We start from the raw sequence: 14,693 nt of genomic DNA, 5'->3' as shown, positions 1-14,693 counted from the left end.
CCGGTCACCATGGCTCATGATGCTCCGGTCACCATGGCTCATGATGCTCCGGTCACCATGGCTCATGATGCTCCGGTCACCATGGCTCATGATGCCATGCAATCGCCGGTCCAAATTTATCTCTTTTTTCTAGTACAAAATTCAATTATGCTTCCAACAGGAATTTGGAATGTTCCAAGTGGTATAGAGATTTCCACTTAATGGAAATACAAAGATGAAGGTTTGGTTACTATAAGGCAAATCTTCATTGACTCAGGTCACATTTGAACAATTTTTGTTTTGTAGATAATTTAATTACCTATCAGATTCATTTATACAAATCGTACATTTTATGCGATTACAAGATCATTACTATATTCTCTCAACTTTATCAGACAACAATACTCTCAGCTCTCCTAGCTCAGATGGTCTCTTAACTTTATGCGACTACAATACGACTCTCAGCTCTCCTAACTTTACCCGACTATAATACTCGGGTATTGTAAAAAAATAATTATGTTAGAAGTTATTTTGTTTGAAATTATAATAATTCTTTTATAGAAGAACAATGTAAGTAGAAAACTGGCTTATAGTTGGGCGTTCTAATCCTGTATCCATGATGAGATAATGATAGCTAAAATTGTTTAAAAATTCTTTAACGATGAACAAGAATGGCGAAACATCTTAAATTAGATATAAAAACTATTTTTTCCTGAAAGCTCCGAAGCCGAGAAAAGAAGTAAACTAAGAAAATAGAAGCAATTCAGTCAACAATGACTCATTCATCTTCTTTGAATGTGAGCACGAAATCGCATATGAAAATCAGCGATAAGATAAGACAGTACATAACTGACTGCTCAGGCCCAATACAGACTGTTCCGAACAGACGACATGGGGATGATCAGCGTGTTGAAGGGGCTATCCGTGGTGGTCCCGGTGATCATCAGCACGGCGGCCTCCATCATGTCCTCCGGGGTCACCTACAACATGTTGGTCCAGAAGTCCTGCTGTCCTGGCGGGCCGCCGGAGGACATCAACAAGTTCATCTGCGGGGACCGCGGCATCATCGACAACATCGTCGGTTAGTAAAATACGTCAGCTGGCCGGTCAATGTTTTCCTATATCATGATTATCATTTATATCGTACTATCTTCAAGTGTAAACATAATCTAGAAAAAAATACTCTTTACTATCGAACAAGATACTATGGCGTTTGTTATGATTGCGATATTAAGATAAAAACACAGGCGCCCAACGTGGGGCATTTTTATTTTTTTTATTTTTGTACAGTCATATTTTTTTTATTCTGTCAAAATTTTTTTTGAAGCAGGTTTAGTTATAGACGAACCAAAGAAATGAAAATGGATGTATACCAATTAAAGAAAGATGAAGTGGAGTACGAACTCACTATAAGGGGAATTTCGGATCTGAAGAAAGTTGATACTATGCGAAAGAGACTCCAAACATTCTTAACTGTGGGACGAGAAGGGGAAATACCGGAATCGGCAGGGTCCCTCCTCACAGATCATGACTTAGATTTATCAGTTTGCTGGAACAAACTACATCAGGTACATCAGGTTATACCGAGTCAGGACAGTTGGAGCGTACTGATACAATATTACAGCATTTAATATTACAGAGTGTCAAGTCTTACGTCCACAGACGAGGAAAAATTAAAACGAAAATCGAAAATTATTACAGTTTGCTTACAGTTGTATGACGACATGAAGGCCCAATTAGACGAATCGAAATCGAGTGAAACCACTTCAGCTCACAAAAGTTCAGAAAATAAACAAGAGACGACAATCTTAAAAGTATGCCAGGTGCCTGTTAAAGACTGGGGTATATTGCTATATTGTATATTGGGGTATAAATGCATATATTGCTTCCAAGTCATCAAATTAAGGGTAAATTTCACTTTATGTTTAGGGTATTCGATAGATTTTATTAAATGCATTCCCTGTGCTGTTTAATAAATTGTAAACTATTGCAGGAATATTAGCAACGAAGGCAGCTGTGCAAGCTGTGGTCGGGGTAGTGTGTGGTTCCTTGTTCGGGTTCCTGCGCGATCTCACGGGGAGGAGCAAGCTATTGATGTACATCGGCGTCACTGGAGAGTTAATGAGCGTCGGGGCCTCCTTTGCTTCTGCCTACTTCTGGAACTCTTCCCCTTGGATCCTCGTCCTCATACAGGCTATTGCCGCGGGTGGCTTTGGTGAAAGTATCATGCAGATGGGAGAAACTTGCATCATCATGGCCGAATCGTCTCAGGAGGAGTTGCCAATGAGGTAATGTTGTCAGAATCGATAATATCAGAATCGCCATCAATGTACTGATACATTGACCAATACAGAGAACAAACAAAATACCATAGTTTAAGTTCCGCTTTATCTTTTTATGCCTTACCTTTGTAAAAATCAGTGATATAAGAAAATTAATAATGATTATATTTAAAAACTATTTGACTAATTTTCAAAAAAACGTTTTCAGTTTTTATTTTCACTTACCAATATATGGGATATATAGTAAGTGATCGTGCAAAATTTAGTATTCGACTTTTTGATGTTCCTTGATTCTCACACACAAGCTTCTTTGGTCTGTGGTCTAGCCTAGCTCAAAAACGAAAAGTCGTACGAAACTGTGATAACATATTTAAGGCGGGTTTATGCCTTGGAAGTGGTAGTAACTACATGCCTTGGAAGTCGTAGTAACTATATGCCTTGGAAGTGGTAGTAACTATATGCCTTGGAAATGGTAGTAACTATATGCCTTGGAAGTGGTAGTAACTATATGCCTTGGAAGTGGTAGTAACTATATGCCTATATGCCTGGGAAGTGGTAGTAACTATATGCCTTGGAAGTGGTAGTAACTATATGCCTTGGAAGTGGTAGTAACTATATGCCTTGGAAGTGGTAGTAACTACATGCCTTGGAAGTGGTAGTAACCATATGCCTTGGAAGTGGTAGAAACTATATGCCTGGGAAGTAACTTTTTCCCTGACCGACCGACCGAAAAATGCCACTAAAAGGACTCTAATCAGTTTAATCAGCATGTAAATAAATAATTAAATGGCCTTTAATACCAGCTAGACCTTTATCCTCATTGAAATAGTATATAATAGGACTTTATGAAATATAATAGGATTTCATAACATATAATATTAGATTAAGATTTTATAATATAAAATAGGACTTAAACAACTAATTTTATCCTCTAAAAATCCTGGTCCAAAGTACCTTTAATTTTGTTTATTTATTAAAATAAAATAGTTCTCAATGTTACTCATAATTAACAATAGATAAATTTGAGAACGTTATGAATAAACTATGGAGAAAAATATAAATATCTCATTATAAGGGGAAAACCGAGACTCCCCGATCCTTCACTATTGCATTGCGAATTTGTTAAAGATAAAAGGAAAATATTTTTCAAAATTGAATATAAATTTCCAGAAATAAGACTAATAATATGTGCGTATTATATACCGTTGTAAAGCCAAAGATTTAAGAAATAATAAAACTGAACAAATAAAGGTACAAACGATGAAAGGAGATGGAAGATAACTTCGGGTTTAAGACTGATTACCAACGTACAGTGCGTATAAAAACAGATGGTCTCAACTGACTATTTCATTTTGTGTACTATTAGTAACTATACCGTCATGTATTAAAGTTAAGATTGAATCCATTAGGTTTTATTTTTATTCATTAATTTTTTTGTTGAAGAGTTTTTGTCTTCGTAACTAAGAAAAACCTCTATTTAGCCACTCAGAATCAGTTTTTCATTGTTCCTTTTCTATAAACTCTGAATTAATGATACCCATTAAGAATCAGTTTTACTTTTTTTTTTTGTGGTCTTATATTAAAAAGAAAGTTTCCTTCTTTTCTATGTTGCATAAAATACATTTTTCTTATAGCTCAGGTTGTCTTTTCCCCTTATAATGTTTCATTTTGTTTTTGTTTACAAATATTTTTTTTAAAATTAATGTTGCATTAATTCTGTTGGTGGGTAGAAATGTCCCCTAAGTTCATGTTCGCTCTTTACCTAGATGAAAAGACATTGGCCAATGGCCACAGTACACAGACCATATTGTTTATCAATAGCTTATCCTTATTTTTATTATAAAATAACGCGGCACCAAAGAGCAATTTAGTTATTACTTATTTGTGGAGATTTTTTTTTTTAACATTTGATTTTATTACTTTTCTTACGAACCCACCCTTTCCTCACTGAGCTTCGGCAAACATAGACACTAATAAAACTATTTATTTTTTTAAACATTGGACATATTTTTCTGTTTTAGAATGCAACTTTTCATGATTTCGACCCTGATGGTGGTTTTGGTCGGGGGTTTGGCAACAACATTGTTAGTGACTACATTCGGATACCTCTGGCTATTTACCTTCTGCACCTCCCTCCAAGTGATATCCTTCCTCCTCAGTATGTTTGTAGTCAAGAATAAGGAATACGACCGTAAGAGCTTTAAGGATGCAGTGGAAGTAGTGAAGAAGGTCTTCAGATCGAGAGAGAACGTTGCAGTACTTTGGCTCATGCTCGTCGCCGCGGCAACTGCTCCCATTATCTTTGCCTGTAATTATCACTACCCAACGATGTTATTTATGTTATATACAATGTTATTTGCTCGTAGAAATAAGAAAAAAAATGCCAAAGATAGCATGTGTAATAATTAAACAATTTTCTATAAGTTGCTGATCTATTGTGTCTCTCGTTTCATTCTGAGGCGAAGAAAGGATTCAATTAGCGGCAAGCGGCATCTATTTCAATTTATACCTTGAATTAGCACAAAATGATACCTTATGGAATACAATAATTGTGTCCCCAGTGATATCTTATTCAATACCTTACAAGATGCCAGATGATACCAGATACAATAATTGTGTCCCCAATGATATCTTGTTTGTTTGTTTGGTTGTTTAGTGGCGCCAAACTTCATTGGTCATCAACGCCATTTATATTTTATTTAATTTTGCTAATATTCGTTAAATTTCATTTTTTTTTTTAATTTTTTTTTTCTTCTTCCGATCAAGATATATTTTTGTCAGTAAATTTTGTGATTTTAAAAACTGGAACACCAATTCTATTGCCTTATCATCGTCTCCAATGGTTTTTGAGATATCTTGGCTTAGTCCCAAGCTATTGAGGTGTGGTGTAAAATATGGGCATCGTTGGAAAACATGGCTTATTGTTAAATTGTTATTGCAATACTGGCAGTTTGGGGGTGTTTCTTTTGATATAAGATAGGAGTGGGTGAGCCTCGTGTGACCTATTCTCAGCCTTCTTCCTCTCTACGGCATTTGCGACTGGAGGTACCCCAGGGCTTGACATCCTTTTTAATAATTTTTAATTTGCTCATTGGGCTTTCGTTCCACATAGATTGCCATTGATCTTTGGATCGGATGCTCTGGATACATAGAATCTAAAGCTTTTATCGAACTTAGTGAATCTGTAATTATCGTAATGTTGGTGTGGTTCAAGGATAAACAGAAGTGAAGTGCTGCTGCTATTGCATTTAGTTCGGCAGTGAATATGTTGCATAGTTTGTGGCGTTTAATTTTGAACGTTGAGTCATTTGTTATAAAGGATGATGCTGCTGATTGGTCTGATTTTGATCCGTCTGTATAGATTATAAAGGATTTGGGCATGTTATGAATTAGACGAGAAAAGTGGGCTTTATATTCAATTGGTTCCGTATTATTTTTCAAGTATTTGGACAGGTCTAGAACAGTTTAAGGACGTTGGAAGGTCCATGATCCACCAATGATATCTTATTCAATACCTTACAAGATGCCAGATGATATCAGATACAATACCTAATGGTATCTCCAGTGATGTCTTATCCAATGCCTTACGCGGTGCCAGATGATACCATAGGTAATACCTAATGGTACCCCCAGTGGCATCTTTTCCACTACCTTACGTAATACCTGATGATACCTTATACAATACCTTGTTATATGATAAGTACCATCATATCATTGGATTTTAATATACCGATACAGTAATTATGGTTAAGAAAATCTATTATGATGAATGTTATTTCATAATCCTCAATAAGTAAAAAATAATAATCTAATGACTATTTAATTTTAATAACGCCTGGAGGTTATTTCTCTGCCTTTAAATTTCTGTTCTATTCTCACAGGTGAGGGGATATACGGAGGATCTTTTATGCAGATCAAGTTCAGGTACACGATGTACCAGGGCCTGGTCTTCGGTTTCTACAGCTTCTTTATCGCCATAGTCGGTAATTATTAATAGTAACTATTGTTTTTAAGATTTTTTAAAAATATATCGTATATATTGTTGAGTTCTTCTAATTGATTCTGTCGACTGAAATAGGTTCAATTGTTGGCCCAACAATCCTCCGGAAGGTGTTCCATTGTAAGGACCTGAGCGTTGGGATCACAGTGTGCCTCATCAACAGCGCAGCCACCTTCTTGTATGCCTTCGTCGACGGCGAGGTCTTCCTCTATTTATGTCAGTACTTATTCAACTTATCCTGTTTCTATGTTATCCACATGTTATGTATGTTGTACTGTATCTATGTTATCCACATGTTATGTATGTTGTCTTGTATCTATGTTATCCACATGTTATGTATGTTGTCCTGTATCTATGTTATCCACATGTTATGTATGTTGTCCTGTATCTATGTTATCCAAATGTTATGTATGTTATACTATGTCTATGTTAGTATTGAGCAAACACAATAATATCCATTCTAAAGAACTAGGGTGGCTGCGCATGCTCAATCTTACGTTTATATATTCCAAGTACAGTATTATACATAATTGATCAAAACTTTAAAAGTAACTATGTTGTACTGTATTACTGACGGTGAGCTGCCAGCAGTATATAGCTATGTTGTTGTACCAACTGTAGCTATAGTACTATAGTACTATAGGTATATGCTATATTATGTAGCAATATACTAACTGTAGCTATCGTATATTGCTGTACCAACTGACCTGAGCTGCCAGCACTAGGAGTTGAAACTGTTAGCACAGATAATTTAAGTTGTGACAAAAATTGATACACTTTATAAATGATAAGTTAGGAATTAAAGGATTAATGCAAATAATAAATTTGAATTTACTTGTAAATATAAATTTGAGCTGATAATATGTGGGAGATGGACCACCACCATGGCCTGCCAACTTCATCGGGAGTAACATAACCTGTTCTCCTTGTTAAATACCTTTTTCACGTTCCATCTTATTTAGTGTTATAAATAAGGTAAGCCTAATATTTTAAACATTATGTTCGAAGGATAAATTATATTTTTTAATCTTAGGTGGCCTGGCCTACTTCTTGAAGTTGGCATCCCTCCCGCTGCCCACTACCGTTATCAACACTATCATCGCCAAAGACGAACTCGGTGAGAACAAAGCTAAATCCTTCATGGTTATTATTATCCTGTAGATGATATTTCAAAGATTATAACAAAGCTGCTTACAGGAACCTACCTCGGGATAAACGCCATCCTAACTGCTTGCCTCCCCATCGGGATAAGCAAGATCTACCAGGAAGTGGCCTCCCGGAACTTAGATACATGGGTTGGTGCCTTCTATTTTGTGTCTTCCGGTTGCTTTCTCTTCCTCACTGCCCTTTTCAGGTAAAGCATAAGTACTTATTACGTAGATTATTTTTCTATTCAACATACTCGTAATTCAAAGGAACAGTTTTATTTACTAAAGGTTTGTGTAAAAGAAAAGATTTATTAATAACTTTAAAGGGAGCAAATATATATGGACGGAAAGTCATTTCAATTCCTTAATGACTTGCAATAGATTTATCAGGAAAACTGAACCTTGATAACATTTGTTCCCTGATAAAACCAATTATTTACATTGGCTCTACATCCGCCTTGGTCCGGTCCTATCCACCGCCTTCTAGGTCGCCCAATGATTTGAAATGAAGGAGCTTTCTTCCGTCCCCTGATTTTCTAGAAACCAGTTGGGACCATCCACTCCACATGCTCCAGCCATCGTAAACTATTCAGGTTCGTCCTTATTATCTGAACCACCATAAAGATAGGCTCATGAATCTCAGGTCTTATCTTGGTGCTTGTCTTTATTTTAACCTACAAAAAAAAAAAAAAATTAAATTGGTGTTTATTTAAGTTATATGAGTTGTTTATAGACATTTTTATATTATTCAGGGTGGTTAAACTTTTCCGTTATAATATTCCAAATGAGCAAATCAGCTGACAGATTGACTAAATCGAATTTCAAATGTCTTCAGAAAAGTACTTTCATAAATATTTCATGTAAAATTTTAATATTTTTCTTTAGGAAAAGTATAACGGAAATACAAAAATATAACGTCTTACTAAAATCTATATTCTGCTTTTAGACATTTATATAATGTGATTGATTTTATGTAGTTAATCCATGATCTATGCTCTTTGCCTGTTTCAGTGTGAGTTACTGCCTGTACGTGGAGCCCAAGAAAGCAGAGAACACAGTGAGCAATGAAGACTTGAACCAGAGTGAAGAAGACATGAGGATTTGATCCCGCATTATTTCTAATCAACTCTAAAATCGAGAACTTGATATTCTTTAAATGGAACTTAGTAGATCTTTTAGATTAATAATTTTACGGCTGTAATATGCTATGTTTATATCTTATCCTCCTGTTTATAATTGTATATATTCGTATTTCTTAACGTATGAATCATTGTATATATGTATGTAGTAACCATATATTTTTTAAAATGTATTATTATTAATTTAAGTTGTCGATATTTGAATTGATCAATTCAAAATACCGATGGTTAACTTGGCAGTTGGCATAACAAACAGCTTAAAATCTATAAAAATAATAAATACAATGTCTAATTTAGGTTTAACTAATGCTTTAATAATGCCAAAAATCGGTAAACAAAAAGCCAAAGTGAATCACTAAGTAAGCAATTACTATTTATATTACTTATTAAAATCTTATTTTATTTATTTATTTTTTTTTGGAAGAAGGGAAGTGTATTAACCATTCCTATTGATGTAAATACGTAATCTAATGTAAAATATCGTTCAATTTGATTAATCTATATGGGATTTAAAATAAAACAAAATTTATAAATTATCTTCAGTTGAAATATAAATTAAATTTGTGCTTGATATTTAGCAGAATTGCAACGTGCAGAATTATCAATCTAAAAATAAACAAAATGGCGCCGCGAAATGACAATTCCATTTAATAGATTGAATAAATAGTGTTAGGTAACTGAATTAAATGAAGTAATTTTTGTATAAATATCTTCATATTTGTTCATTTATTTTTTTGTTTCTTAAATGCGTTATAAGAACAAATGGTCATATCTTAATTTGTTTACTTCAGATCTGTCCTTAGCCAATACAAATATAATTAAAAGAAAACAGAGAAGGTCAATTTAATATCTAAACAAGCTCAATCCATGAATGGACGTCGCTGAATCTCGTTTCTTAGATGTTTAATATCAGCAACAGCTTTGTGGACTTCTTTCCATAAACTTAGCTAAATACATCATTTCTTTTCACAATCATCTAATTTTGTAACGAAATACTATGTCGCATTAAGTAGTAAGATAAGTTTTGTACCCATATCATTAATGTAAACTTTTTTTCAGTTAAAACATAGTTTTAATGACTTTGATTTTTATTTCGATATAATTAATAATATAATTTCTAATTTAACATTTGTTAATTGTTTAAGGTTTAACCTAATCAAAGTACGATTAAGTTGTAAAATGGAACAATTCAAACTTAATAGTTAGGAAGAGGTTAAACTTATTTTAAAGTTTGGTGGTAATCTTGAGGTTTCATTTGTAAATTAAACTATTGACGTAAACATATTTATTGCCTAATACAGAGCTTATATAATGTATAATGTATCAGTAGTAGAAGATAGAACTCAATCATAAATATGATGCTTAGGCTCTCATAATAGCTCACAGTAATCGCAGTAATGACAGTAACAATTGCTCTACATATCGATATTATATTATTTGCCATGGACTAGAAACCAAATAAAAGAAAAAAATCAACGCATTTATCTAGAGACACTTCGTCTTCAACCACCGTTTTAGAGGATACCTCATCTATCGGACCAGTAAAAGGGAGGACGTTGCCGAAAAAGAACCAAGAACTGAATGAGTATGTATGAGCTCTTTGGAAAGATGTAGTGAGATTCATTAAAATGGGGACAGCTACGCTGGGCAGGTCAGATAGATCCGATATATACTCAAGGTCAGATAGATCCGATAGATACTCCAGGTAAGATAGATCCGATAGATACTCCAGGTCAGAGAGATCCGATAGATACTCCAGGTAAGATAGATCCGATAGATACTCCAGGTCAGAGAGATCCGATAGATACTCCAGGTCAGAGAGATCCGATAGATACTCCAGGTCAGAGAGATCTGATACATACTCAAGGTCAGATAGATCCGATAGATACTCCAGGTCAGAGAGATCCGATAGATGATCCTCAGATCCGATAGATACTCCAGGTCAGAGAGATCCGATAGATACTCCAGGTCAGATAGATCCAATAGATACTCCAGGTAAGATAGACGACTCTAGGATTCCGACAGAAGACCTACAGGGGACAATGTGGCTGGGCGGACTCAATAAGCCTCCACTGTAAGGACTGCTGCAATACCGGACCGGGGCTGCTCAGACCCACTCAAGGGTTGTCCTGCCCATTATCATTTTTATTATAGCTGTACTTGCAAAAATCTTTTAGAAACAATTAAATTTTATTTAATAATGATCCAGTCTGTCAGGAATACGTAAAAGTGCTATTTTTTATCTAAAATTTAATTTAATTCAAAAACATTATTTTTAGTCACAACAAACTATTGGTTCGTCACTCCCACGCCTATTTTTGTGTGTGCCCTTACCCCCTAATTGGCTTACGGGCCTCACAAATGCCCGAGGGGAAGCTGTGAGTATTTATTAAAACTTACTTTTTAAAAAAAACAAAAGGGAAAAAAGTTTATATATTCAGGTTTCATAAAGAAAATATTTGAATGAAATATTTATTATTATTCCAACAAAAATAAATTTTTAATTGAAACTCTTTTACAGTTCTTGCATCAAATGATATTTTTGGTGTCACATAAAACTTTTTTTTTATGTAATTTTCTAATAAATTTTCTTTTGATAATAGTTCTACAATTCAAAATAATTTATCAGTTGTCATATTTAACTCTTGAATGAGTTTGTATCACTCATTTGTCTTTTTAATTTATTTATAGTATCTGTCCTCCTTTAAATGTAGTTTTGAAATACAACTGTTTTTAAACACATTGCAACAGACAAAATTGTATCAACAAATCACATTCAAAAAATTCATACAGCTTAAATTATTGCGCAGTAGTTATATTAACTAAGCTTTGCCAAATATATTCTTAGATTAAACCCCAAATAGTGGAGGCTCGAGTATAGGTATATCGCAATGCTTAGCTTTGGTAGGTGCGACTACAAAAAACTCTCACAAAAAAAAAAATTATTTTATGTTGTATTGGACATATTCTAATCCTTTTAAAGATCGTAATATGCATGGTAAAATGCAAAAGGAAACCATACTGAGTTGATGATAGTAAAGTGCAAAAGGATACGAAACTAAGTTGGGCAAGGATAGCATTGTCGTGGTGAGATTTCCTTGATCATTCTGCTTGTCCAGAAAGCCTCGACAATACGTGTTCAGTAAGTAAAGATAATGTAGTTGACATGAAAGATGATTAGATAGGATGAGACGAACGGGTAACAACCGCTATATCTAACAGGATGGTAACCTCATCCTTTATCATTGTCAACCACATCAGCAGTATAAATTGAAAACAAGACTGGCGAAAGGAATCATTGAGGCACTCCGCAGGTCAGTGGGATAGATGTTGAATGTTCTTCACGAACCCGCACCGCGACGGTCCTGCTGTTTAGAAATGAGGCGATCACACTGTAGAGCTGTTCCGGGCACTCTAGGTCCACGAGCTTACGACATAGAATGCCACGGACACGGAGTCGAATGCCTTTGTGCAGTCGATGGATATCATGGCCGTTGCCTTATTTCAGTTGAAGGTGGTATTTACCTCAGTCTGGAGTTTCATTAGGTGATCCTCTGTGCTGAGGCGAGCTTGGAAGCCGGTCTGTTCAAAAGGAATTACGGAGTGTTCATCGCAGAATTCCCGAAGGTAATTAAGAATGATCTTTTCGTAAACCTTGCCGAGATGAGGCAACAAACTGATGGGCCTGTAGTGATCCACCTCCGTTCCAAACTTATTTGGCTTGAGGAGTGGAAACAAGATGGCATGTTTCCATTTATCGGGGAAGTATCTCAACCTCAAGCACGAATTGTACAGGTTCGTGAGATGAGCGATCCCCTTCCTTGGCAGTTGCTTGAGCAAGACGATCTGCACCCCATCATGGCCCTATTGCCCTGCGTTCGTCGAAGTATTGCCTTCAATGTTTTAGGAGAGACAAACATGAAATTGTCTTCTTTAGGTATGGTTGGTACTGACATCGGATCTCCTGTTCGTTGTTCTATATCATGCCGATAGTGCTCTGCCAGTACCATAGCTTGCTCGGCATGAGTGAGAAGGCGATCTCGATCGTGTAGGCGGACCGCTGGTGACTTTTTCATGGCCGCTTTAGTTAGCTTCCAGAACTTACGGTAGTCGCCGTGCGTGGCTCTTAAGCGATCATGCCAATTTGCCGTTTTCCATTGACACATTAGGTTTCTTATTTGAGTGGTGATCGCATTAAGGGCTACCTTGATGTTCGGGTTATTGAAACGGTAATAGCGATTTTTTAGTGTCCGCCTACTCTCTATAAGGGCCATGATGTGGGGTGGAGGCTTCTGTAGGTGAGGTGGCTTCGGGCAAAACGTAGAGATGGCTAGCTTCGCTGACTCTACGACTGCTTGTGTGAAGTGGTTGATGTGTGTGTCAACATCTTCGTTGGTATGTAAAGTCGAGATTTCTTGCAGCCTATGGCATATCTCTCTCTTGAACCTACCCCAGTCGGCTTCACAGTTATTAAATCTCTCCGTCGCCGGTTCAGGGCTTCTCCCTTGGATCTCCTATATAACCGGCCGGTGATCAGATGTGATGATATCCGTCACAGTGCAACCCGTGACCCGATGTGGCTGTCTGGTCAGAAGGAGGTCTATTGTTGATGTCGATCAAGTCCCAAGATGGCGGAAAGTATGAGTACCTGGATGGATTACCATGAAGGCGGTTTTGACCAATTGCCTCCCCGCTAGGTTCGCATTGGAGTTATGCCACAGGGTGTGTCTAGCGTTAAAATCTCCCACTATCCAATGGTTGGTTTTGGCTCCACAGGTGTCGATGATTTGCCGTAGCTCCCTCACCGACCCTCTAGGACGCCGGTAAATCCCCGTGATGTGAGTGGGTTGGTGCATCCGCACTTGAATCGTGAGATGACTTATCCGGACGTCCTGGATGTTCATAGGTGGCGGCATCTTCTTCCACGTCCTTCCATAGCGAACGGCTATGAGAACTCCGCCGTGAGGGTCATGTACGTCATCCGTAGCTACTGCATATCCTCTGAAGTGAGGGGGTCGTCCTCGCAGCCTCGTGTCGGTGAGTACGAGCACGGTTAGATTTGTGAGAGCCAATAGGGCTTCAACCTCATCAATTTTTGTGCCTAGGGCAGCACAGTTGAAGTTGAGGATGCTATATGCGTTCATTTTTGAGATTCCTTCCCTCTCATTTCTTGAAGTATATTCGTCATGAACACTTGCATATCGCTCATAATCTTTGAGAAGAGGTTGGAGAATTATTTGCATCACCAACTGTGACTGGTCATAGACCAGTAATTGGTGGAGTGGTTCGGTTTCCTCCACCTGTTCCGGAATTGAGCCTCCGTCGGTTTGTGGTGTGGTAGTGGGGCGCAGTATGTCTGAGTAGGGTGCATCCCCCCTCACTATCCTGGTGGCACATTTTTGAGTTGTGGTAAGCCTGTTGTTGCCTAAGGGAGTCTTCTTCTGTTTAGCTAACTTATTTTTCAGGGCTTCAACCTTTTTCAGCAAGGTTACTCTAGTTTCACATTGTATTAACGAAGCCACGTGGTCTTTACAGTTGGGACATTTAGGTGGACTGGTCCGAGGACAAACGCTGATGTGGTGGTCTTTTCCGCAACGTACGCATAGCAGCTCATAGTCACAGTAGTTCTTTGTGTGGCCGATTCGCTGGCATCTAAAGCACTGCGGTGGGCCACCCTCGTTTTTAGGAATGTATTTAACAACTGTGAATATACATTTGTTGACGTGGCGAACTTTCTTCACATCTTCAATGATTACCGTTGACGGTACTGTGATAACGCTAGGCGAGAGGGAGTCTTTTTGCCCTCTGCACCTGTGCGCAGAAGTCTTCGGACGTCCCTGGCACCCAATGGCCTGAATGCTTCTCCCACATCTTGTATGGGTATTTCGACGTCTAGATTTTTAATGACATATCGCCCTTCAACGGTGCGTTTTCCTGATCTTTGTGCGTAGGTATGATGTTTAATAACAAGGGTTTTTAGGCCCGTTACTACACGTTGTCTCTCATCGAGTGTATGGGTGTATATGTGAATACCACCTATTGTGGACTTCAACAAGTAGTCACTTATTTTAAATTTATCTAAAAAGGTACGAGTTTCCTTTAATGTGTGGTCGGGAGCTAGTACGACAGGTGGAATTGGCCCCGG

The 14,693-nt window shown here is 37.1% G+C and overlaps 1 protein-coding gene across 1 annotated transcript; it reads left to right on the top strand.

The window, feature by feature from the left end:
* The first annotated feature begins 870 nt into the window (after nucleotides 1-870).
* Nucleotides 871-8,954, top strand: LOC106690978 (uncharacterized). Its single transcript, XM_014436603.2, has 8 exons — nucleotides 871-1,060; nucleotides 1,973-2,267; nucleotides 4,283-4,569; nucleotides 6,143-6,244; nucleotides 6,340-6,477; nucleotides 7,295-7,378; nucleotides 7,459-7,615; nucleotides 8,421-8,954. The coding sequence occupies exons 1-8, from the start codon at nucleotides 871-873 to the stop codon at nucleotides 8,512-8,514; spliced, it is 1,347 nt and encodes a 448-aa protein (XP_014292089.2). The 3' UTR covers nucleotides 8,515-8,954.
* Nucleotides 8,955-14,693: the final 5,739 nt, after the last annotated feature.

The sequence above is a fragment of the Halyomorpha halys genome, unplaced genomic scaffold (assembly GCF_000696795.3).
Source record: "Halyomorpha halys isolate HHAL.00 unplaced genomic scaffold, Hhal_1.1 Scaffold2003.1, whole genome shotgun sequence".
Taxonomy (NCBI): domain Eukaryota; kingdom Metazoa; phylum Arthropoda; class Insecta; order Hemiptera; family Pentatomidae; genus Halyomorpha; species Halyomorpha halys.
The sequence above is the reverse complement of the archived record's forward strand: the minus strand, read 5'-3'. Positions and strand labels throughout refer to the sequence as shown.